Source organism: Podarcis tiliguerta (assembly GCF_965153285.1).
Source record: "Podarcis tiliguerta genome assembly, chromosome: 16".
Taxonomy (NCBI): Eukaryota; Metazoa; Chordata; class Lepidosauria; order Squamata; family Lacertidae; genus Podarcis; species Podarcis tiliguerta.
Window position 1 is genome coordinate 3,979,943 of NC_139549.1, and position 26,314 is coordinate 4,006,256.

The following is a 26,314-nucleotide window of genomic DNA, read 5'->3' on the forward strand; positions in this document are numbered from 1 at the left end:
ATCTACCTACAGTGGTACCTTGGGTTAAGTACTTAATTCGTTCCGGAGGTCCGTACTTAACCTGAAACTGTTCTTAACCTGAAGCACGACTTTTGCTAATGGGGTCTCCTGCTGCTGCCAGAGCACGATTTCTGTTCTCATCCTGAAGCAAAGTTCTTAACCTGAAGCACTATTTCTGGGTTAGCGGAGTCTGTAACCTGAAGCGTATGTAACCTGAAGCGTATGTAACCCGAGGTACCACTGTGTCTGTCTGTCTGTCTGTCTGTCTGTCTGTCTGTCTGTCTGTCTATCAGTCTATCTCTCCACACACACTAGGGGCTGCTGCCCAGCTTACAATGCTTGCCAACTAGCTCTACCGTCACCCCCTCCAGCTGCCCCCCGGGCCCTTGCCCACACCCTCTCTCTGCACCCCAATCTCCCAGCCCAGAAACCTTTTGATGATGGAATTACACCTCAGAAATACCTAATGGACAAATGCAGTGAAGATGATTGGGACAGTGACACTGCGTCCTCACATGAACTGGAGGATGAACTGCAGGAAATGGAAGATAGACTGGAAGTAGATAACAGTACCACCGAGCACAAGTAAACTTGTAAAACAAAACTATGGCTTGTTGTTGTTGTTTAGTCGTGTCCACCTCTTCGTGACCCCCTGGACCAGAGCACACCAGGCACTCCTGTCTTCCACTGCCTCCCGCAGTTTGGTCAAACTCATGCTGGTAGCTTCGAGAACACTGTCCAACCATCTTGCCCTCTGTCGTCCCCTTTTCCTTGTGCCCTCCATCTTTCCCAACATCAGGGTCTTTTCCAGGGAGTCTTCTCTTCTCATGAGGTGGCCAAAGTCTTGGAGCCTCAGCTTCAGGATCTGTCCTTCCAGTGAGCACTCAGGGCTGATTTCCTTCAGAATGGAGAGGTGTGATCTTCTTGCAGTCCATGGGACTCTCAAGAGTCTCCTCCAGCACCATAATTCAAAGCATCAATTCTTTGGCGATCAGCCTTCCTTATGGTCCAGCTCTCACTTCCATACATCACTACTGGGAAAACCATAGCTATGGTCCAAAACTATATGGACCTTTGTTGGCAAGGTGATGTCTCTACTTTTTAAGATGCTGTCTAGGTTTGTCATTGCTTTTCTCCCAAGAAGCAGGCGTCTTTTAATTTCGTGACTGCTGTCACCATCTGCAGTGATCATGGAGTCCAAGAAAGTAAAATCTCTCACTGCCTCCATCCAGGGTTTTGAGGCTGCATTGCACTTGCGTGACGACAGCCTTACGTTTTTATGTATATAGGAAGATACACACTCTCACATGTGTAATGTGAGAGTGTTTTTTACCCTGAGACCTGAGGGATGCTTTTAGGACACATGTTATTTCTTTTATGATTGTACGAATTTTTAAACAGATTTTCATCATGTGTCTTGACGCTGTAACCCGCCCAGGGACCGTAGGGTGGAGGGTCAGCAATAAATAAGCAAATCAGTGAACGAATGAATGAATAAATGAATGAACCCAATATTTGAAAGAACTTGGTTGTGCCTCTTAATTTGCTCCAATATTGCTCCCTGGTCCTGAATGGGGTAACTGTGCCCCTGAAGGATCAGGTGCGCAGCCTGGGAGTCATTTTGGACTCACACCTGTCCATAGAGGCGCAGGTCAAGTCTGTGTCCAGGACAGCTGTTTATCAGCTCCATCTGGTATGCAGGATGAGACCCTTCCTGCCCACAGACTGCCTCATCAGAGTGGTGCATGCTCTAGTTATCTCTCGCTTGGATTACTGCAATGCGCTCTACGTGGGGCTACCTTTGAAGGTGACTCAGAAACTGCAAGTAATCCAGAATGCGGCAGCTAGACTGGTGACTGGGAGCAGCCGCCGAGACCACATAACACCTGTCTTGAGAGACCTACATTGGCTCCCAGTACGTTTCCGAGCACAATTCAAAGTGTTGGTGCTGACCTTTAAAGCCCTAAACGGCCTCAGTCCAGTATACCTGAAGGAGCGTCTCCACCCCCATTGTTCAGCCCGGACACTGAGATCCAGCGCCGAGGGCCTTCTGGTGGTTCCCTCCCTGCGAGAAGCCAAGTTACAGGGAACCAGGCAGAGGGCCTTCTTGGTGGTGGCGCCCGCCCTGTGGAACGCCCTCCCACCAGATGTCAAAGAGAACAACAACCAGACTTTTAGAAGACATCTTAAGGCAGCCCTGTTTAGGGGAGCTTTTAGTGTTTGGAGAGGAAGGGTGTTGTATTAATTAATTGATTAATAATAGTAATAATAATAATAATAATAATAATAATAATAATAATAATAGGCTCCCAGGACATTTCTGAGCACAATTCAAAGTGTTGGTGCTAACCTTGAAAGCCCTAAACGGCCTCAGTCCAGTATACCTGAAGGAGCGTCTCCACCTCCATCGTTCTACCCGGACACTGAGGTCCAGCTCCGAGGGCCTTCTGGCGGTTCCTTGCGAGAAGTGAGGTTACAGGGAACCAGGCAGAGGGCCTTCTCGGTGGTGGCGCCCGCCCTGTGGAACGCCCTCCCACCAGATGTCAAAGAGAAAAATAACTACCAAACTTTTAGAAGACATCTGAAGGCAGCCCCTTTTAGGGAAGCTTTTAATGTTTAATAGGTTATTGGATTTTAATATTCCGTTGGAAGCCGCCCAGAGTGGCTGGGGAAACTCAGCCAGATGGGTGGGGTATAAATAATAAATTATTATTATTATCTGCCTTCAATCCCATCCCATTTTCATAAATCCTGCCCACTTTCCCTCCCCAGAGTTCCGCCCTTCCTTTGTTCTCCCCCAGAGTTCTGAGCGGGTTGCCTAGCGAGGCCCCGCCCCCAACGACAGCAGGCTCCACCCCTCCCCTTCCCATCCCGACCAGACCAAGACCTCCGGGCGCTGTCCCTGCCCGAGCTCGTAACCCGCAGTCCCCCTCCATGGCCTTAGGGGGCGCCACTTTGGTGCTGGCGCTCTGCCTGTGGGGCTGGCTGGCGCCCGGGCCAGGCCTGGGCGAGGAAACGGAAGACATGACCCAGATGAGTGCGCCTCCCCACCTGTTGGCCCTGATCCCCGAGGCTGCCAGGGCGACGGTGGCGGCGGGCTACACCAACAGCAACGAGAACCAGACGACCACGGAAGCGCCGCTGGTGTCGGTCTCCATCATGTTCAGCGCGGGGACTTCGCAGGACAAGGAGACCGTCCTCGTCGTGGGCGACAACCGCTATGCCTGGCAGGAGTGGAGCGAGTGGCACTGCAACTGCGCTGCGGGGAGCATGTCCCGGGTGCGAGACATCACCTACTCGCAGCCCGGCGTCCACCTGGACCCGGCGGAGTACGACATCCTGCGCTTCGAGAGGGAGGTGTGCAACTACCAGGCCTGCCAGTGCAAGCAGGGCCAGTGCAACTCCTCGACGCTGGCGTGCGATCAGGGGCCAATGCACATGTGCGCACTGCAAGACATCAAGCAAGACAAGGAGCACAAGAGGAAGGACTTCTGGACCCAGGTCCACGAGGGACTCAGGGACCTCTGGAAGAGCATCAAGGACGCCTTCCCGCCGGAGCAGGTGGGGGACGGATGGGCAGGCAGGCAGGCAGGGCTGAGGCGGCGCATAATGCGCTCCCCGTTTTGTTTATTCATTCAGAGCATTGGCGCATCCCTGCTCTTTGGCCCAAAGGCCCCCCCAGAGTGGCTTGCGTACAATCTGTTAAAACGAGACGGCACCGCCACGCTGGCGTCCAATCTGGAAAACAATAGCAACACGACACGCAAGGAAAAAGGAATGGGGAGGGAGGAGGAAAACTCAAATTTCTCAACCAGCTCCTGTGAGTTAGGGCTGATGCAGGCGCAGTCGCTGGTTGGGAAAGGCTGTTGGTGGCTATGCTCTGTGATGAGCCGCGGAAGGGGAGAGCTGCTGTAGCACTCAGGTCTTGCCTGAGTGCTTCCCAGAAGAGGGATGGAGTTGGCCATTGGGAGAACAAGGATGCTGGACTAGAAGGGCCCCTCATTGCCAGACCCAGCAGGCTCTCCTGATGTTCTTATGTCGGGGGGTGGGCTTTCTTCTCCGTGGGTGCAAGGGAAAATAGGCATATAAACGAAGGACTGCCTGGATGCCAAGATCCAGGTTTGGGGCAAAGCAGAGATTTAAAACCATAACACATGCAGCAAATAAAAGCATGGAAATATGCCCTTCTGAGTACCTTCCAAAGTTCCCCTCTTCCCCTAGCACAGAAAAAAAGACCACATGTTTAGTAAGTTAAAAATTGGTTTACTTACAAACTCTTTCAAGGTCAGGTTCATGTGCTTTTCCACACATCAGTCAGAAAACGCAGGCAGAAAAACGTGGCTTAGTTACAGTGGTGGAAGTTCCTAAATTATTGGTACAGGAACTCAAGCGGCTTGTAAGAGCCTGAGCTTGGAGCAACCAGCTCAGACCTCTTTACACACCAAGCTTCTCAGGGAAACTGGAGGAGAACCAAGTCTTGATTATCTAGCTCCTCCCAAAGTGATCTAAGCCTGGCTGGACAGCTTACTCTATGGTCTTAACCCCTTCATGCATTAATTCAACTTAAAGGTAAAGGTAAAGGGACCCCTGACCATTAGGTCCAGTCGTGGCCGACTCTGACGTGCTTTAGAACTGCTAGGTTGGCAGGAGCAGGGACCGAGCAACGGGAGCTCACTCCATCGCGGGGATTCGAACAGCCGACCTTCTGATCGGCAAGTCCGAGGCTCTGTGGTTTAACCCACAGCACCACCCGTGTCCCTAATTCAACTTAAGCATGTAGGTTACATGAGGTTGCTTATCCCCACAGGGAGCCCTTCCTCTGATCCCCACAGCTGTGGAGACCTGTTGTTTCAGGTCGCGAGAGTGGGGCCCTGTGCGGCTGCTCTCTGCACGTGCTCAGAGGAATGCTTCCCGTCAGAATTGCTTGGGGAGTGGATTATTTTTAATTTAAAGCAAGGTGTTTTCCCAGACCTTCCACCTGCCTGTCTCCTTCCCTACAACCAACCCAGGGGGCAGCTCTGCCTGCCATTGGCTCTGGGCCTCCCTGCTGCCAATACCCCGCCTTTCAGCTCACTAGTAATCACTAGAGTTGTGCAAGAACACACCATCTCACCCATTCTTTAGGCAGATAAATGTTTTGGGCCGGCACTGAAAAAATTCCTGGCTAAGTTCGGAGCGAAGAGATTCAGCCAAGCTCCCAAAAGCTCAACCCAGCAGGGTTCTTCCTATGTTCTCATGGAGCCTCCAGGTCTCCAGGCAGTCTATCTTAGTTCCTAGGTTCAGGGGACGTCGGATCACAGTTCTCCGTGGACCCGGCCAACGTGGTCAACAGTGTACAAGATCACGAGAGCCTGCTAGATCAGGCCAAAGGAGGCGTATCTAGTCTAGCATCTTGTTCTCACAGTGGCCAACCAGATGTCTCAATGGGAAATCAATAATAATAATAATAATAAATTATTTGTACCCCGCCCATCTGGCTGGGTTTCCCCAGTCACTCTGGGCGGATTCCAACAAAGATTAAAAATATATTAAAACGTCACGTATTAAAAACTTCCCTCCCTGCGAGAAGCGAAATTACAGGGAACCAGGCAGAGGGCCTTCTCGGTGGTGGCGCCCACCCTGTGGAACGCCCTCCCACCAGATGTCAAAGAGAAAAACAACTACCAGACTTTTAGAAGACATCTGAAGGCAGCCCTGTTTAGGGAAGCTTTTAATGTTTAATAGGTTATTGGATTTTAGTGTTCTGTTGGAAGTCGCCCAGAGTGGCTGGAGAAACCCAGCCAGATGGGCGGGGTATAAATAATAAATTATTATTATTATTATTATTATTATTATTCCTGCTGTCTCCGGCAGCTGGTGTGCAGAAACATCGCATACCGTGGAGTATGGCCATTGTGGCTTAGTAGTCACTCACGGCCTTCTCCTCCTTCATGAATCTGCCCAGTCCTCTTTTAAAGCCATCCAAATTGCTGCTCATCCCTGCCTCTTGTGGCAGGGAGTTCCACAGTCTAACTATGCTCTGAAGAATTCCTTCCTTTTACCTGCTCTGAATCTTCCAAGGTTTACCTTCCTCGGATGCCCCTGAATTCTAGCATGATGCGAGAGGGAGAAAACCTTTTCCCTCTCCAACCTTTCCATGCCACCTACTGTTTAATAACCTCTTCTATAGGGTCACATCGGACCCGCCTTGCCTCTAGTGTCGCTCAAACAACCGTCAAGAGTTTTTTTACCCGCCCAGCAACATCCTGGGGAGCTTGTCGATTCGCACCAATGTGTGCGGCATGTGTTTCCCCTCTTACATTTTAATTCTCTTTGCTTTCCCGTTTCATACTTCAGGAATCGAAGCCGAGGCGCCAACAGTGAAGGCCAAGCAGCCATGGCGATCTTTGAGCATCGGCCCTGAGCGGGGCCTTGTAAGAAACGTGGCGCTTGGGATCTCGCTCTTCTACCCAAAAGCAAATGCCCTTCATTTGCCAGAACTGCTTTCAAATTGGCAACAAAGCGAGCCTGGAAAACGGGCAGGGCGATGGAGGTTGTACGACGGACAGATGCGGCACCCTAAATATTCTTTGTTGGAAAGAAAGGGGTTTTTATTATTCTTTTGGGGTCTCCTCTGTCTTCCTTTGGAGCCCCGCCTGCTGTTGAGAGCAGCTGAATAAAAAACGCTGATTCCTGAGTAGGTGTTTCTGTTTTCTATTTCTCTCTGGTTTAGAGAGACTGGGGCACGGACAGGTGACTTGTGGACAGGTGATATTGATGGCCTTACAACGCCCATCATCCTCATTCCTGACCAATAGGCACACTGAATGCTGAGGCCACGGTGGGAGGTAGGAATCCTAAAGTGTCTGGGGAGGAGGGCACAGATATCCCCCCAGTACAGGATTGTATCCATGTCTTTTGAAAAAAAGTTGTTTGTCTCCTTGCTACACATCCCAAGCTCTCTTAAGATAAGGTCAAGGGACCCCTGACCATTAGGTCGTCGCGGATGACTTTGGGGTTGTGGGGCTCATCTCACTTTATTGGCCGAGGGAGCCGGCGTTTGTCCACAGACAGTTTTTCCGGGTCATGTGGCCAGCAGGGCTAAGCCGCTTCTGGCGAGCCAGAGCTGCGCACGGAAACGCCGTTTACCTTCCCGCTGGAGTGGTACCTATTTATCTACTTGCACTTTGACGTGCTTTCGAACTGCTAGGTTGGCAGGAGCAGGGACCGAGCAACGGGAGCTCACCCCATTGTGGGGATTCGAACCGCTGACCTTCTGATCGGCAAGTCCTAGGCTCTGTGGTTTAATCCACAGCGCCACCCGTGTCCCTTCTCTTAAGATATCGTAATCAAATTTTGCACGGCCGTTCCCGAGGTAAAGGCTTGCACCGTGCTTTTAGAGCAGGTGGTTACCTGCAAAGGATCCTGGGAACTTTAGTTCCTTGCTCACTGAGCTAGTCTTCCCATTGTGGACAGGCGACAGCTCCCAGAATTCTTTGGGGGAAATGTCCCATGCTATAAAGGCACATTGGGTTTGCTTTGGACGTACAGTGCGGATCTGCCTTTAAACGTTTGGATGCAGTCTGAACCTTTCCAAACTTTACAGATTTTTAGGGAGAACTTCCAGGTCCAGAAGTTGGGGAGATGATCTGTTCTGGACACCCCTGGAAGGTGCAGACTCATAGCCTGGCGTTGCTCCTGGACCCCTTTCAGACATAGGTGACTGGACTGACACACTCCATTCCCTGGTGAGCTTCAGGCTGGACTGCTGCAATGCACTTTTTGTGGGGCTGCCCTTGAAGACGGCATAGGAAGTCCAATTGGTTCAAAACGTGGCAGCCAGATTACTTCCTGGGGTTCTGCTGAGTGCTTGCATGACCTCCGTAAGCAACTTAAGGCCCCAAATATCTGAAAGGCCACCTCCTTCCCTAGGGACCTCCTGGGTGTTCAGATTGGCAGAGGGGCCCTCTTGGTAGTTCCACCACCCTCAGAAGTTTGGGGGGTCGTGACCCAAGACGGGGTCTTCTCTGCGGTGGCCCCTAAGTTGTGGATCTTCCTCCCCTGGCACTTTCATGAAATAGGTTCCAGAAAATGCTGAAGATGCACCTCTTTTTCTGTTCAGGGAATCATAGAAGTGTGGAATTCAAAGGGACACCCCGGTGTCATCCATTCCAACCCCCTGCAATGCAGGAATCTCAACTAAAGAATAAACACGGACAAATTCAGATGGGAGGAAACCTGCCAGGTGCGATTGGGTCACATTCATGCCATACCTTGAAAGCGCATTTAATGGACCTGGCTTCCACCCAAGAATCCTGGGAATTGTAGTTTGAGGGTGCTGGGAACTGTAGTTCTGCGAGGGGCTGAACTACAATTCCCAGGATTCCTGGACCGGGAGAAAATGTGCACCAAATGTGTTTTAAATCTATGATTTACACCATGGACTTGAAGGTCCTCTGAGAACAGCAGCTGAGCTCATCATCTCTGGAGCACGAACTTCATATAATAATGAAATACTGCAGGAAAAGTCTCTTAATAAGAGGAGTGGTCATTTTCTCCCTCCTCCCGCCATCCAAGACACAGATCCCGGCCATCTTTTGACTTTTTTTTAATTTTTCAAGCATACATTACACTCTCCAGAACAGGTCGCAAGTTGGGGGGGGGGCAGGCAGCAGTGCAGGGGGCAGAAAACATTTTAAGAGGCGAAGGAAAATAAAAGAATCTACCCCACCAGCCCAACCTTCCCACCGATCGGATACACACCAAATTCTTGCATCCACCCCAGCGAAATTTCTGTGCGCAGATTGCGGCTTCTCCCCTCCTTTTTTTAAAAAATACTCTTTTAGGAAGCTTCCTCGTTATATTTAGACATCTTGGTCCGCCCCCCTCGCACCCCCCCCATAAATTTCCTCGTTTACAAAAAAAGAAGGAAGAAGAGAGAACATGTTTTCAGCAAACAAGCATACACCCGAATAGTCCAGCTATTCTTTCCCAAAAGCGATGGTTTCGACGCCAGCCCTGCCGGGGCGAAACTTAAGCAGTTTGACACGGAGTCACCCATTGAAATCGCAGAGGGGAGAGGTGGTTTCAGGAGCTTTGCGGGGTAAGATGGGGCCGGCTCTGACGTTAGGCAAAGTGGTGATCAGGGCGGGAGGTCGACAGTAGGTGGCGCCAGAGGCGGACAGAGTCAGAGCCGACGTCATTGGCAGCCTGAGAAAATCTCCTGTTTGTTGTGGTCGGTCTCGGCCGCACCAGAAATTTTTGGGGCTCGAGGGGAGGGGGTCGAAAGTTACAGGGAGCAGGAATACAGAGGCATTGTAGCATAGCTGTATTTTTAAACCGGTTTCCTTCAGGAGATGATCAAGATTTGTGATTAATTTGGAGCGAAAGGACAGTTCCACAGGCTTTTAGTTTCCATCCTACATCCACGCAAGCAGGAGGCAGGATCCGAGTTCGAATCAGGAAAAGGTTGCTCCAGGAGGGTGTGAAAGAGAGCCAATGAGGGGTGTGGCCTGGGGAGAGGGGGCGTGGCCTTCAGATGGTTCCGAGGGCCAGGCAGAGAGGTTTGGGGGCCACTTTGGGCCTCAAGGATCGAGGCTCCTCACCCCTAGGGTCTAAATGTTAATTCCCAGCTATCTGATAACCTCTGGGGTGACATCAGACGTAAGCCCTACTCAGAGGAGACCCGGGGAAAGCAAGGGAGCATTTCAAGAGGTATACTCTGAGCTTGGCTTAGCCGAATCTCGCCCTCCTGCATTTGTTAACTTTTAAAAAAAATAACGGTGGAAAAATGGCAGTAAAAAATTATTGGCCAGCACACATAGAAATGAAGGCAGACTCTGATATATTTCAAACCTGTTGTGTAATGAGCAAATGGATGGAAGTCTTCCTCATCTTAATGTGAAAAAGCAAAGAGGGGTTTTTTTTGGGGGGGGGGGCATCAACAGACAAGCAAAGCTGGCATTGCTCAATAAAGCTAAGCATACTATTTTTTCCTTTAACGAACAGAAAGATGTGGGCTTTTTATTTTATTTTATTTGCAGTGGAACCCTAAAGCGATTCCAGAGTTCAGCCTCGCTGGCTTCATATTTCCTGCAACGCCCCTGCTAATAATAATGAGAGAGAAGGAATGGGGGTGGGAACGATCCGCCATCCGGTGCCAGAGCCTCATGAGGCCTAGGAACTTAAAATCTGAAGTGCTCCCCCAACACCAGCCCCTAGCGCCCTTCCCACACACCCCACCTCAGAGTTCCTCCTCCTCTTGGGAAACCCCATTCAGTCAGATGGAGTAATTCTGGAGCGAGGAACCGGCCCGAGGGCTGATTTTCCTTCCGGGGGCAGCGTGCCATCTGTGGGCAGTGGTGCCAGGGAGAAAAACGGGCGTAGCAAGGGATATAATTTTCGCTTTTGTACAGTGGGCTGGTTCCTGCACATTTTCACAAGGTCCTCTCTCTCTGTGTCCCCGTCAGAGTTTAGGGACAAATCCCAGCCAGGGAACATCATTCAGGGTGCGAAGGAGGGACGGAGAGGGGGCGTGGCCTGTGGAGAGGGGCGTGGCCTAGGGAGAGTTCCGAGGGCCAAACAGAGCAGCCCGGGGGGCCGGATTTGGCCTGAGGTTCTCCACCCCTCGGGGGGAGAGTCAGGATTAGTCCTTAGCGATCAGATGGGGAGATGTTTCTGCGGAGAATTTCACGGGGTCAGAGAGAGGAACTTCCAGAAATTGGGGAGAGTGGGGTGCAGGGAAGCATTTGGCACCCACCTGAAATTGCCGGACTACAACTCCCATAATTCCCTCACTGGGTGCGCCGGGGCTGCTGGGAGTTGTAGTCTGAGCACCTCTAGAGCCCAACATTCATGATTCGACGGGAAGAACTGAGGATCAAGGCTCCCGCAGTCCAAGAAAGATCTCAGTGAAATGTCCCTATCCCAACAGAATGACGAACTTTGCCCAGCTTTTAACAGGAATATTGCATTTTTTATACATATAAAAGGAAGTTCCAAAATTGCCTTGATGTGATCCAGAGATTTTCTCCCTCCACGATGCTTTGCGGCCAAAGAGGCGACAAGACTCTGACATCATCCGGACCGGATCCTCTCCATCTTCCGTGTTTGTTCTCTCGCTTTGCCTGGTGAAACAACATCTCTCTCGTTCTGATGCCCTTTGGTAGAGGAAGTCCAACGTGCAAAGGCCGCCCTGCGTGTGGGATGCTTTGGCGCAGGAAACCCCAAAGCGGCTGCACCTCATCTTTAGTGACTGGCACAGAGAAGAGGTCTTCAGGAGCAGGCCAATTGTGGAAGGTGGCGACTGGCTAGTGCCTGTGACGTCACTAACCACACTCTCGCGGGCCTTCCAGTCATTTCAGCAAGGCTTTCACAGGGGAGATTCCAGCAGGGTTGGCACTCTGCCTCCTGCTCTTTAAAAAAATCCGTGCCTCATGGAAAGGATCCTTCTCCCCCTCCCCAGAAAACGCCCGAAAATCCAGTGATTACACTTCCATGTAAAAAAACAACAACAACAACCCAGTTACGATAAGTTCCTCTCCAGATTTTTTTTTGGGGGGTAAAACAGAATGCACTTTTAAAAAATGAAGCAAAATGGCACACACATTATACATTTAAAGCACATGTACCCCGAGAATCCGGAGAACTGTAGTTTACTCCTACAGCACTACAATTCCCAGCACCCATAGCAAACTACAGTTCCCAGGGTGATTGGCCTGGGGGTGTGCGTGTGGAAGAGGCTTTGGCTGTGCTTTAAATGGATGGCATGTTTGCAGACGTAGATGCTTGCTGAAGCCCCGGGCGTCAATCTCCCTCAAACGCCCGCCCCGGTTCCTTGCCAAGTTCTGAAAAAGCAAAATGCGGTAGCCACGAAACGAAGGACGGCATGAGAGACTGACGGTCCAGAGATGCTTCTGCATTTTTTGTGGGGGGGGGGTAGAGAAGAGAGAGAGGAAGCGGCAGCTAAGGGAGTGTTGGATTCAGCAAATCTTTCTATGCAAATCTGGGAGGCGAAAATTAGCGGAGGAATAAGCTTCTGCGTTTGTTGCTGACGCTCTTTAGAAAAAAGGAAAATCCGATCCGATTTGGAATCAGTTTGCATAAGTTACGAAGGGTGTTTGGTGTTTTTCTGAGCTTCGCCGACCTGCCTCGACAGGATCCGAGCAGGCCAATCGCGCGAGGGTTCTTTACATACTTATTTCTTTCTTTGGGATTTCTCGATTTGTTAATTTGCCCGGGACCTGCGAGAAGAAAAGAGATTGGAATCATAGAATCATAGAATCATAGAGTTGGAAGAGACCACAAGGGCCATCGAGTCCAACCCCCTGCCAAGCAGGAAACACCATCAGAGCACTCCTGACATATGGTTGTCAAGCCTCTGCTTAAAGACCTCCAGAGAAGGAGACTCCACCACACTCCTTGGCAGCAAATTCCACTGTCAAACAGCTCTTACTGTCAGGAAGTTCTTCCTAATGTTTAGGTGGAATCTTCTTTCTTGTAGTTTGGATCCATTGCTCCGTGTCCGCTTCTCTGGAGCAGCAGAAAACAACCTTTCTCCCTCCTCTATGTGACATCCTTTTATATATTTGAACATGGCTATCATATCACCCCTTAACCTCCTCTTCTCCAGGCTAAACATGCCCAGCTCCCTTAGTGGAATGAAGAATTACATTCCCTCTCCACCTCCTTCCTGCTCCTCCACCTGAATTGGCAGGGGAAGTGAAAACTAGTTAGAAAACAGCGTCTAAGCTATATATTTTAACTCAAGACTTCCCTGGCAGGCTAGTCTCTGGGCAGTGGGGACTATGGGATGTGATACTTAGGTAGCAGTCAAGTACAACATTCCTTGTTTTCCTAGAGTGGACACGCAAAGCCGATGTTTGTTCCAGCCGGTCAAAAACTTCCTGTTTCCTCCTGGGCTGGAGCATCCTTCCTTTTGCATGAGACTAGAGGTGGGTGTGGCTTTACCTGTGCAGGTAACAAAAGCGCAAGGCACGTAGCCCCCCTCCCTTCTTCTCCATCTTCCTTTCGTCGCGTGAACTGCAGCGACTGCCAGTTTGCAGTCACTGGGATTAACCCCCCTCTATGGGGTAGATCCATATCTACATATTTGTAACTAAGTCTGCCTTCAGGGATCCAACTGTGAACTGATGATGTGAGTAAACTTAGTGGATGCTCGGGTTGTGAATGTGATCCATGCAGTAAGCACGTTCACAACCCTCAGCGCCGCGTCTGTGCACGTGCGGGTTGCAATTCAGCGCTTCTGTGCATGTGCAATGTGTGATTTAGCGCTTCTGAGCATGCGCCGAAACCTGGAAGCAACTTGTTCCAGTACTTCCGGGTCCGGCACAGTGCACAACTCGAAATTGCGCAACCTCAAGCGCCTGTAACTGGTATGACTGTACTTTAAACAAGATTGTGGCGTGTATATTCTCTTAAGAGGGATATACGGGAACCACAGAGCCTAGGGCTTGCCGATCAGGAGGTCGGCAGTTTGAACCCCTGCGACGGTCCCTGCTGCTGCCAACATAGCAGTTCAAAAGCACGTCAAAGTACAAGTAGATCAATAGGTACCACTCTGGAAGGAAGTTAAACGGCATTTCCATGCGCTGCTCTGGTTCGCCAGAAGCGGCTTAGTCATGCTGGCCACATGACCCGGAAGCTGTATGCTGGCTCCCTCGGCCAGTAAAGCGAGATGAGCGCCGCAACCCCAGAGTCGGCCGCGACTGGACCTAATGGTCAGGGACTGAATAGTAATTGGCTTAAACTAGCCTGCAACCAGCTATCTGCTCTGTGTTTAAAAGGGGGATGTAAAACTCTGATAAGTTATAGAACAGGCACCCCCAACCTGCGACACTCCAGACGTTTTGGCCTACAACTCCCATGATCCCTAGCTAACAGGACCAGTGGTCAGGGATGATGGGAACTGTAGTCCAAAACATCTGGAGGGCCAAAGGTTGGGGATGCCTGTTATAGCGCAAGTTCAGAAGGGTATTAATAAACAATATATCCCCTCCTGCCTCCCTGAACATTCCCACAGGGACTACAGCTCAAACCTTGGGCAGGGAGCCAGGATTCCTCCTTCTATGGCAGAACATGCAGCTAGTCCTTAATGATCAGATGGGGAACTTTTTAAAAAAAAAAAAAAAGGGAAGGGATTTTCGTATCTAGCAAGGCACTTACACGGAAGAGAAAGCGGGGGAAACACCACAGAGCTACAAAACGTGGGAGCTGCTCCACTGTCGATCTCGGCCGCATTTGGATCTCATTTCATGCATTGCCCCCGTCTGATGGAAGAGAGAGAAAGAGATTGAGGTTAGGACTAAGGATCAGGAAGAACGTTTGGCTAGCCCATGACTTACATCCCAGGAGTCTACACAACACAAAACACGGTTGCTGTATGTAGGTTTTATTTTATTTGTTTTTTTCTCTTATATTTTGCAAATGTACATCCAGTTCCCCCCCCCCCTTTAATTTTTTTGGGGGTCCCCAAGAGAGCGGGGCCCTATAGCTTCTTTAGCTTATACGTAAATATGGCACTGGGGGTGGCAGCGGTCGGGGTGGCGAAGGCAGGGAGGGTTTTTGGCTGGCGCTATCTCAGCTGGAGAAGCGAGGGCGCGGCGTCTGGCTGGCGTTCGGATCTCCCTTTCGCACACAAGACTCTCAGCGCCAGCTGGTCGAGGAAGCCCAGGAGCACACAGAGGCATGTTTGCAAAAGGGGAGGGCAGGCTGTGGCAAGCCCAGATTCTGCCAGCCCTGGAGTTCTGAAACTGTCAAAATCTGTCTGCTGCAGCTTTTGATCCTGATTAATAAGCAGGGCTCTCTGTTCCCTGGCAAATGTCAAAAACGTCCGCTTCCATCTCACCTCATTGTTGGAGGGGTTGCAGTAAGCTCAGCACAGCTCATCCTTTATGGCGGGAATTTAACTTTGACACAAATGGTAAATATTACGAGGGTTGCCATACGTCTGGGTTTTTTCCTTAAAAAAGCGCTCAGCAACTTTCCTTAAAAAAATGAACAATTTCCAAAAAAAGAGCTTTCTTTGGGCAATTTCCCCCAAAAAGCTCAACAACCTTTGTGTCCGGATTTCTTGAAACATGGCAACCCTAATATTACTAAAGAAATCAGGAAGATTGAGTGTTTAAAGAAGAGAGGAAAATGTTTGCAGGACATTTGAAGAATCATGTTAACAGGTTAAACTTTAGCAGGGTGGCAGTAAACTCAGCAGTTTTAGAGTATATAAAGATAGGAGGCGGAAGGAGAACAAAAGAATTTATGGAGCAATTTAAAAATGCAGCCGTAATGGGTATATATACAGCACCACGGAAGGGGAAGTCGATGATTCTGATTGTATGGAGTGAATTGAATGGAATGTGAAAATTTGCAATGGGAAAATGTATAAATAATTTTTCAGAAAAATACTAAAGAACCGAGGGCTTGCTGTCCAAAATTAATGCCGTCAAATATTTCTGATGATACCAAGAGAGATATATTGTCAAAAGAACTGGCCTTATACAGTGGTGCCCCGCAAGACGAATGCCTCGCAAGACAGAAAACCCGCTAGACGAAAGGGTTTTCCGTTTTGGAGGTGCTTCGCAAAACGAATTTCCTATGGGCTTGCTTCGCAAGACGAAAATGCCTTGCGATTCCTGGGGTGTTTTTTCCCTCCCCCCCTTCTTCCCAAGCCCCTAAACCGCTTAACAGCTGTTCGCTAAGCTGCTTAACAGCTGATCGCTAAGCCGCTTAACAGCTGATCTAAGCCGCTAATAGCCTTTTAGCAGCTAATCCGCTTATCCCTTAAGCCTTTAATAGCCGCTAATAGCCTTTTAGCAGCTAATCCGCTAATCCCTTAGGCCTTTAATAGCCGCTAATAGCCGCTAAACCGCTAATAGCGCTAATAACGCTAATCCGCTAATGGGCTTGCTTCGCAAGACGAAAAAAACCGCAAGACGAAGAGACTCGCGGAACGGATTCTTTTCGTCTTGCGAGGCACCACTGTATATGATCTTGGCGGATGGGCTAGTAAGAAAACAGCCCAGAATTTTGCACTTGGTATTGCTCGCTTTGCAATATCGGTATAATAGAGCAAATTATGCATAATTTGAGATATTGACAAGGACCAGAAGCAAAAGACACTTTAAATATGATTATGCGTTCCTTTACAGCTAAACCAGTCCACATCACAAGCCTGAAAATGTTTGGGATTTTGGTTGTTGTTTTTTTAAACCCATGTGCAGCTGAACTCATTCTACATGCCTGACTTACAGTTTTGTTTCTCCTCTTTAGATTTGCATCTGTGGCTGCAACTGCTCTCTCTGGTTTATATACGTTATAAAATGATTTTTTTTAAAAAAACAACTTTACAAAACCAAAATTAAAAATGAGGCTAGTTTGGCTGTCGCCCTCAAACAGCCACTAGAGGGCAGGCGAGGGCAAACCTTTCCTTCCTCATAGAACCTAATGAAAAACTCACTTCCTGCCATTTGCTAAAGTGGATGGGAAAGGTTTGTATCTGCTGCGTAGAAACGCCCAACTCCTTCCAAACCCAAACCGAACAGCCAAAGAGAACAGAGGCTTACCATGGGGAGACCCTCGTTCGCCATGTCTCCGGACCCGATGTGCGTCAAGTGGACGAAATTCATGGGCTCCCCTATCATGCTGCGGTCGATTCTCCGCCGCGTCTTCTTCGGCTGTGGGGGGAGAGGGAGGAACAGGGCGGAAGGAAAACATCACCACCAGAGTCGAGGAAAGACAGGAAAACAGGGCTTTGCCTGAGCCAGAAGGCGGTCAAAGCTTTGACACATTGGAAGCGCCACTTGGAAGAGTCTGGCTGCTAGGTCAGGCCAAAGGGGGGTCCATCAAGTCCAGCCCCCCTTGTTCCCACAGAGGCCAAATGCCCCTAAGAACTGGACTGTCTCGCCAGAGTGACGCATGCTCTGGTTATCTCCCGCTTGGACTACTGCAATGTGCTCTATGTGGGGCTACCTTTGAAGGTGATCCGGAAACTGCAACTAATCCAGAATGCGGCAGCTAGACTGGTGACTGGGAGCGGCCACTGAGACCACATAACACCAGTCCTGAAAGACCTACATTGGCTCCCAGTACGTTTCCGAGCAGAAGTCAAAGTGTTGGTGCTGACCTTGAAAGCCCTAAACGGCCTCGGTCCAGTATATTTGAAGGAGCGTCTCCACCCCCATCGTTCAGCCTGGACACTGAGGTCCAGCACCGAGGGCCTTCTGGAGGTTCCCTCCCGGCAAGAAGCCAAGTTACAGGGAACCAGGCAGGGGGCCTTCTCGGTGGTGGCACCCGCCCTGTGGAACGCCCTTCCACCAGATGTCAAAGAGATAAACAACTACCAGGCTTTTAGAAGACATCTGAAGGCAGCCCTGTGTAGGGAAGCTTTTAATGTTTGACGGACTACTGTATTTTAATATTTTGTTGGAAGCCGCCCAGAGTGGCTGGGGAAACCCAGCCAGATGGGCGGGGTATAAATTTTATTCTATTCTATTCTATTCTATTAAGAACCTGGAAATCTGGATAGACTGCCACTGGAGCTGGAGGTTCCACAGGAACACCAAAAGATCCTGGCTGCCGGATCAAGCCAAAGGGGGCCTATCTCTTGTCCAGAATCCGGTTCTTAGAGTAGCCAACCAGATCCCTGTTGGAAAACCGCAAACAGGAGCTGAGCACAAGAGCCCTCTGCCATCCTGCGGTTTCCAGCAACTAGTATTCAGAAGCATAGCTGTCTCTGAGATAGACTCATGGAATTGTAGAGTTCAAAGGAACCCCAGGGGTCATCCAGTCCACCCCCTGCAACGCAGGAATCTTTTGCCCAATGGGGGCTTTGAACCAACAACCTCAAGATTAAGGGTCTCGCGCTCTACTGGCTATTGGAAGCAGATCTGATGAGCGCAATTTCTCTGTATTTATCATTAGATCTGTTAGGGATTAATTACTGAAATATCTCTATGTGATTTAAGAGACGGTACTTGATGTTCAATGTCTTATTGCCTTTTTACGTTTCGCTGGAAGCTGCCCAGAGTGGCTGGGGAAACCCAGTCAAGATATACCTTGTACCATCGAAACAGGTGAAAACCACAGGATCCGTCCAAATAAACGGCTGCAGGAAACTTTGCCAGTGTGTTGGTAACAAAAACAGTCATTATCTCAAACCACTGTAGCACTGTACATTCAATGTACTCTGATACCACCCTAAATGGCCAAGGCTTTCCCCCAAAGGATTCTGGGAACTGTCGTTCGTTACAGGTGTGAAGAGTTGTCAGGCGACTGTTCTCCACTATTCGTCTCCCAGAGCTATAGTTCCCAGAGTGGCTTAGCAGTCAACCCCTCTTGGGGGAACTAATAATAATAATATTTATACCCCACACATCTGGCCAGGCTTCCCCAGCCACTCTGGGCAGCTTACAGTATAGAGTGGTACCTCAGTTCTCTAACATAATCCATTCTGGAAGATGGTCCGACTTCCAAAACGTTTGAAAACCAAGGCGCAAAGGGCTGGCTGAGAGTTCAATTGGAAAAATGGAAAAACAGGCAGCGGAATCTGTTCCGACGTCTGAGGCGCGTTCGAAAATGGAAGCAATTACTTCCGGGTTTTTGGCGTTTGAAAAACGTTCGGCTTCCGAGACGCTCGAAAACTGAGGTACCACTGTATCTAAAAACATAATAAAAACTTCAATCCTTAAAAAAACTCTTGCCAACTCTCTGCACTGGACCATTCCAAGGGTAAGAAAAACCAACCCCGAGCGCTGAATTCAGACCTCTGGCCTGCTGTTCTCTGCACCTGGGTTAAGAGATTCGGGACGCCTCACCTGCCGCGATTTCTCTACGACGCAGCAACCCAGCTTGTGCCAGAAATCGCTCATATTCGTTGAGGATTCCAGCTTTCCGCCTAGTGGGTCGATCTCCCCTCAGATACTGGTAAGCCGGACCCCTTTCCGCGTGCCGGATCCCTCTCTACGCCGGAAGGTTTCTGCGACCGCTGCGACCCAAAGCTGCTTTCTTCCTCCCCACCACCACTGCAGGGTCCAGAAAATTCACACGGCGGCCTCCGAGATCATTCCGCGAGCTGAGGCGATTCCGCCGTTCTGGAGAAAAGACGCCGGCGGAGATTTGCAGAGTTCGTTCCCTGACAGCGAGGCAGAAGCAAATAGGACTCCTCAGACGTTGTTTGAAGTCTACCTTTGGGGAAGGGAGGAAAGAGAGAGTCATTTAGGAGATTTTAAATATTCCTTAAGAACATGAAGGTGTCAGAAGAGGCGTTCTGGATCAGCTCAGCATACTCGTCTCATAGCAGCCATTGTATGGCCAGGAAGCTGGGGTTAATGGGTCACTGGTCTGATCCTGCAACAAGGCTCTTATTTTTATATGAAGGGCTGCCCCCCTCTGCTTGAATCGCTCAGCAACGCTGCCCACCCTTGGCAAATCCAGGGTCCTGTTGAGGAACGACAGATCGGCCAATGGGAGGCTGAGCTCTGACTTCCTGCAAATCCTGCGCTGCAAATCCTCCAATGGGAGCTGCGTGACGACAGCATTGCGTTTCTATGTATAGAGCAAGAAACTGCAAACAGTATCAGCTACGAGTATTAGGATCGCAGAGGCTGTGTGGTTTTTTTGGCCAATTAATTTGAATTTCAAAGATTTTTAACAATTTAACTTCAAATTTAGTACGAGTTTAAAATATTTTTTATAAGTTGGTTTCCCCTCGATGTTTCCAATCCCACCCTTCCCTGCTGTATTAAATGTTTGCTTTCCTTCTGGGATTGTACCCCCAAGTGTGTTTTATAAGCTGGTCTCCAACCGTAGTAAATTATCTATCTATCTACAACATACTTTAATCTATTATATTTCCCGTTCATTACAATTAATTATTCCTTTATTTCCCCCCTTTTAAAAATTCATTGTCGATTTCCCATCCGCTGCTATGTTGGATCCTGTTCGCACTTCTGTGGACTTTAATGATTTCCCAGATCGTCCAAATAAGGCTCCAAACTTCCACAAAGCTTTCAATATTTCAACATTTTAATCTCTTAATTATACTGTCTCCTTTGTCATGTCCAAGGCTTAATAACCCTTTCCTGCCCTGTTTTGGTCCTGAGGGGGAAATTCTCTTTTGGGGAAGACTGTTAATGACATTTTACTTCCCTTTTCTTAAAAGGACACCTTCTTACTGAAAGGCATTGCAACGAAGATCGCCCCACAATTTCCCTTTGAGCAAGATCAGACCCGGCAGATAAGACCTCCTTTTTTACTGGTCGACTTGACTGCTCTCTGCAGATAACAGGAAACCGAGTGTTGCCATAGAACCAGACTGGAGTGACTTATTTTTCTTTAAAAAAGAACTCTAAATGAAAAAGACGCCACTTCCTCATTTTGAAAGCGTTGCCACAGAGAGAGACTCAGGCAGGGTCACTGGCTCTGGGGCTTGGATTTCTCAAGCTTTCGCGGCTGCCTGCGTCATACGACGGGCCGGAAAGTCATAACCCAACTGCTGCGCAATCTGATGTGTGTTTACTGAAAATTGAGCCCACTGAGCTCAGCGGAGCGAGCTTTGCGTCGAATCCGAACCTTGCAAATAATAAAAAACCCAATTTTAAAAACAATACAGAGGTCACACATTTTGAGCACTCTTACAATGCTGAAGGAACCATGGTTCCTCCCTGCAAAGAATCTTGGGAACTGTAGCTGACCCACTACGGCGCTGCGGTTCCCGGAGCCCTGAATGAAAACTACGTTTCCCAGGAATATTTGCGGGAAGCCATGTGGTCAGTTGGTTAGAAAGTGTTCTGGTGGGTAGACACTTCAGTCCCCCACTTTTTTTCTGAACAAACACAAACCCCTGTGTTGCAAAATGCAACAATCTACAAAAATGCAAACGCAACACGATGGCTAATAACTGTTAGGGAATACAGTGGTATCTCGGGTTAAGTACTTAATTCGTTCTGGAGGTCTGTTCTTAACCTGAAACTGTTCTTAACCTGAAGCACCACTTTAACTAATGGGGCCTCCCACTGCCACCGCACAGCCAGAGCCCGATTTCTGTTCTCATCCTGAAGCAAAGTTCTTAACCTGAAGCACTATTTCTGGGTTAGTGGAGTCTGTAACCTGAAGCGTATGTAACCTGAAGCATATGTAACCCAAGGTACCACTGTATATAATGTGTTATGATGTCATTCAAAATATACGACTAAGCCACTTCAAAATGATGTATACATCATACAACACATCTCACAAAATATACAAGTAACTTCAAGTTGTTATGTGTATCCGAGTCAAACAAAGAATCAAACAGATCAAGGTTTAGCAAGGAATGCCAAGCCGTCTCTCAAAGGAAGACATCTCACAAAAGTCAATAATAATAATAATAATAATAATAATAATAATAATAATTTATTTGTACCCCACCCATCTGGCTAGGTTTTCCCAGCCACTCTGGGCAGCTTCCAACAAAGATTAAAAATACATCAAAATACATAAAAAGGAAGATGTCTCTCCAAAGTCTCAAAGGACAGTCTATCTGGAATAGTTCAACTGATTTGGAATAAAGTCTTCATCAGCTGGAAACTGAATATAAGGCATTGCAAGCAATGAATGACAACAAAACTGTTTTGTTCCACAGGTTAACTTTTCTTCTCCTGGTCCTGAATTGTCCAGCATTCAGCTTTACTGGAGAGCCACGAGTTCGAGTGCCACAAGAGAGGCAGGAAAACACTTCCCTATCCGCCTTCTCTATGCCGTACATCATTTGATAAACTTCCATCATGTTGCCTCTTAACGATGGATGGATTCGAACTCTGCTCTCCCAGGCCTTAGCCTGACACACTGGGATCTTTTAAACCAGACTTAAGAATGGACAGATAGAGAAGATCCTTCGAATGCGGATCAGGACATGCGCTCACCCTAGCAAAAGTTGTTGGCTTTTTAAAAAATGTCACAAGCTTTTGAGTTCTCCAGAACTCTCCTTTTGCCTGATGAACACTTCTGGAGAACTCAGAGGTTTGCCACATTTTTGCAGCACTTTGCTTGGTCCTTAGTTTTCATCTCTCTTTCCCCGTGACTCATTCAGCACAGAAACCGTTGCTGATCATCGTTGTCGTTGCGTGGGCGCGTTTCAAAGTGGCATCGAAAATAAATAAAAATACTCCCGGTTTTCCTCTAGCCCAGTCCTGAGGTTCCAAAAATACGAAAATACAATAACCTATTAAACATTAAAAGCTTCCCTAAACAGGGCTGCCTTCAGATGTCTTCTAAAAGCCTGGTAGTTGTTGTTCTCTTTGACATCTGGTGGGAGGGAGTTCCACAGGGCGGATGCCACCACCGAGAAGGCCCTCTGCCTGGTTCCCTGTAACTTGGCTTTTCGCAGGGAGGGAACCGCCAGAAGGCCATCGGCGCTGGACCTCAGTTCTAGGTGGTTAGGGGCAATTGACCACAGAGGGAACAGGATACCGGACTAAGATGGTCCCCTTTTGGCCCAATCTGGCAAAAGCTCTCCTGATGCTTCGTATGCTAACTGCTCTGTGCTTTGGTGAGCAGAGGCGGAGGGAAGGAGTTTCCGATGGGGATTTCGCAAAGCGGAATTAAGAAGAGATTTTTTGTTAAAGGCATCATTTTAGCAAACCGCCGGGGAAGGCCCAACCAGCCCCCAAGACTGTCTGCTGTGGGATCAGCCAGACAGGAACAATGCGCGGCCTTCATCCCTCCGGCGGGGCTGGCCGGCAGCCGCTCCGGCTGATCACCAGGGTTCCCGTCTGTTGCCAAAGGATGACGGAGGAATCAAGACAGAGTCATGGAGCAAATTGCTGTTTTTGCAAGCAGAGAAAAGCTTCGTCAGGAGGAAGGAAAAACGTGACTCAGCAAAGCCTCTTTGCTCCTTTTCCTGGGGCGGGAGAACTTTCCCCCCCCCCCCAAATTAGTAGTTTTTACGATATTATAAACAAACAAACACACAAGGCAAACGAACATCAATTATAGCCTTATTGAAAATTACAGTTATTAACTTTGTTAAGTGACTTCCTTGCTTTCCCTTGGTTAAATTTCATTGCATGTCCTTTTAACTGTTTTCCAAATTCCAATTTTTATGAAATTTAACTTAAAACATGAACATCCTTTGATCTTCACCTTATGGAATTAAACATATTAATTCATCACTTAACATAAATAAAATCCTAAGCCCGTTAAGTGTCTGCAAGCTGTTTTCAATTAGTTTAACTTAACAAATTTAACTAAATAATCATTAAATTTACTCCACTCTTCTAATACTCCACCAACGTTTTCTCGGTGGGCTTCCACAGATTTCCTCCACTCGCTTTGCGATCCTGCAAGGTGCCCAAACTTGAGCCGTGTCCGCGTGGCGTCCGCAAACGGCTCCTTGAGAAACTCCCCTTTCCCTCAAACAGGCTTCAATCCGATTAGGGAACGGAAGCCGCGGTTCAACAGAGGTGTGGAGGTAAGACGAGACCTGCAGCTGGATCGGGTCAAGGCCGGTCCAGCCTCCTGTCCTCACAAATACTGTATTTTTCACTCTATAGGACGCACCTTGTTTTAGAGGGGGAGAACAAGAAAAAAAATTCTCCCCCTCTCTGCTCAGCGCCCCTTCAGCGAAGCGGCAGGAGAAACGGAGCCCCTTCCCTTTCTCCTCCCGCTTTGCTGAAGGGGCGCTGCGCAGCTCTCCCTCTCTGCTGAAGCCGGGAGAGTCAGGAAAAGGAACCCGAAGCCTTCGGAGCACAGCACGAGTTCCCACTGCGCCCCAAAGGCTTCAGGCGGCTATCCCTGAAGCCTGGAGAGCGAGAGGGGTCGGTGCGCACTGAAAGCAACGCAAAGCCTCCGGAGCGCGGAGGGAGCCCTCCCTCTGCGTTTCGGAGGCTTCACGTTGCTATCGCTGAAGCCAAGGAGCCTGCATTTGCTCCATAGGACGCACACAATTCCCCCTTACTTTTTGGAGGGGAAAAAGTGTGTCCTATAGAGCGAAAAATACAGTACGTTCCTAAGAACTCAAGAATTCAGATAGACTGCCTCTGCACCTGGAGGTTTCATACACACACCATAGGAACCCTGCAGCTGGAGCAGGTCAGCAGTAACTCTTCTGAATAGCAGTTGAGGGAAACCACCAGACAGGGAAACACACTAGCGCTCGAATCCTGCAATCACTTTGTCCCCCACAGACATCTGTCTGGGAACAGGGATGCCCACACACCCCTTGTTTCTAGCTCTCTTTCAAATCAGAACCAGTGAAGGCGGTGATGGTCCTGTGTGAGTGTCTGGAGGGGGTTGGAGGATGGATGGCGGCTAACAGATTGAGGTTGAATCCTGACGAGACAGAAGTACTGTTTTTGGGGGACAGGGGGCAGGCAGGTGTGGAGGACTCCCTGGTCCTGAATGGGGTAACTGTGCCCCTGAAGGACCAGGTACGCAGCCTGGGAGTCATTTTGGACTCACAGTTGTCCATGGAGGCGCAGGTCAATTGTGTGTCCAGGGCAGCTGTCTACCAGCTCCATCTGGTACGCAGGATGAGACCCTCTCTGCCCGCAGACTGTCTTGCCAGAGTGGTGCATGCTCTGGTTATCTCCCGCTTGGACTACTGCAATGCGCTCTACGTGGGGCTACCTTTGAAGGTGACCTGGAAACTACAACCAATCTAGAATGCGGCAGCTAGACTGGTGACTGGGGGCGGCCGCCGAGACCACATAACCCCGGTCCTGAAAGACCTACATTGGCTCCCAGTACGTTTCTGAGCACAATTCAAAGTGTTGGTGCTGACCTTAAAAGCCCTAAACGGCTTCGGTCCAGTATATCTGAAGGTGCGTCTCCACCCCCATCGTTCTGCCCGGAGATTGAGGTCCAGCGCTGAGGGCCTTCTGCTGGTTCCCTCCCTGCGAGAAGCCAAGTTACAGGGAACCAGGCAGAGGGCCTTCTCGGTGGTGGCGTCCACCCTGTGGAACACCCTCCCACCAGATGTCAAAGAGAAAAACAACTACCAGACTTTTAGAAGAACACCTGAAGGCGGCCCTGTTTAGGGAAGCTTTTAATGTTTGATGTTTTACGGTATTTTAATATTTGGTTGGAAGCCTTCCAGAGTGGCTGGGGAAGCACAGCCAGATGGGCAGGGTATAAATAAATTATTATTATTATTATTATTATTATTATTATTATATCATTATTATTACTTAAGGTAATCCTGCACTGGGGAGGTTTTATTTTGGCCCTGGGACTTGCACCAAGGCCAGGGAACGAGGCTTCCAGGGCCTGCGCAGGAGGGGGGAAAAGAAAAACAAGATTTTCTCTTCCTATTTGCCTTTGGGAGGGAAATCACCTGGAGACCCGTCGCTGCATAGGACTGAAGGCCTGCCAAATCAGGCATCCCACTTCCAACCCATCAGACGCCCCCCAGCAAGCAAGCAAGCCCTCTCTTATTACCCGTCCCCAGGAAACAGATATATTCGGCAGTAGACTGCTCCTGTACATGGATGCTCCATCTGCTTCTTGAAGCCAACAGCTGGCAGTAGACCGACCTACGCAGGCAGGATTATCCTCGACAGATCAGACCAACATGGGTCCATTGTGCCCAGTCGCCTGCTCCTGATGGAGGACAGCAAATTATTTCTTGGAAGCTTATAAACAGGGCAGAGACAAAACAGCCCCCATTTTGTGTTTCCCCTCTCATTTTCTCCAGGGTCTGGTATCCTCTCTTCCTCCTCCAGAAATTTGCCTCGCCCCACTTTTAAGGCTACCTGGGCCTGTGGCTACTACTTCATGTCTTCTGGCCGCATAAGAGTCCATAAATTCAAATTAATTGCATGGGGAGGACACAACACAGGGCAAACAATCAGGTACATGCCACCCAGGAGAGAGCAGTAAGGTGGCAACGCCCCTAACTGTGACAAAGCCGGAAAAACAAAGGTATAATTGGTTTTATACATCATGGTGTAGCGGTCAGAACCTGAGGGACTAGAGTTCGAATCCTGCCACGCAGGCATGAAGCTCACTGGGTGCGGCTCCAGGGACTAGTCAGTCTCTCAGGCTAGTCTACCTCACAGGGCTGCTGTAAGGATATAAATTGGTAGTACGACTCATGCAACACGTTGGCGACTAATATACAAACAATAATTACCAAAATAATTATACGTTCTTTATCAATCTTCTGAGAAAAATACAAAACCTTGTGTAAAGGCACAGGGACTTGCGAACTACCCAGCGTAAGATGAACTTACAATGTCTGGTTTCAATGGATTTTTCAAATGCTTAACTCAGTCTTTATCTTTTTAGGTAAGTTCATGAAAATAAAAACAAAGGGCATGTTCACAATACTGAGAGATGCTAG

General features: G+C 49.0%; 2 protein-coding genes across 2 annotated transcripts in view; one reads left to right on the forward strand and one right to left on the reverse strand.

Moving 5' to 3' along the window:
* Positions 1–2,840: 2,840 nt before the first annotated feature.
* Positions 2,841–6,676, forward strand: LOC310666173 (uncharacterized protein). Its single transcript, XM_083416839.1, has 2 exons — positions 2,841–3,561; positions 6,337–6,676. The coding sequence occupies exons 1-2, from the start codon at positions 2,935–2,937 to the stop codon at positions 6,361–6,363; spliced, it is 654 nt and encodes a 217-aa protein (XP_083272965.1). The 5' UTR covers positions 2,841–2,934; the 3' UTR covers positions 6,364–6,676.
* A 3,075-nt stretch (positions 6,677–9,751) lies between these two features.
* The window catches only part of CDC42SE1 (CDC42 small effector 1), a 41,552-nt gene continuing 24,989 nt past the window's right edge, over positions 9,752–26,314 (reverse strand). The window contains exons 2-5 of the mRNA XM_083416924.1: positions 18,810–19,179; positions 16,560–16,670; positions 14,164–14,267; positions 9,752–12,221 (exon numbers count right to left, since the gene is read on the reverse strand). Coding sequence (XP_083273050.1) covers positions 14,196–14,267; positions 16,560–16,670; positions 18,810–18,863 — 237 coding nt within the window. The 5' untranslated portion in view covers positions 18,864–19,179 and the 3' untranslated portion in view covers positions 9,752–12,221; positions 14,164–14,195. The remainder of the gene's footprint in view (positions 12,222–14,163; positions 14,268–16,559; positions 16,671–18,809; positions 19,180–26,314) is intronic.

What these genes read in the sequence shown, in the direction of transcription:
- LOC310666173 (XM_083416839.1), top strand. Translation starts at nt 2,935, where the DNA reads ATGGCCTTAGGGGGCGCCACTTTGGTGCTGGCGCTCTGCCTGTGGGGC. An exon ending in ACGCCTTCCCGCCGGAGCAG is followed by an intron (nt 3,562 to 6,336) that starts GTGGGGGACGGA and finishes TTCATACTTCAG; the next exon opens with GAATCGAAGCCGAGGCGCCA.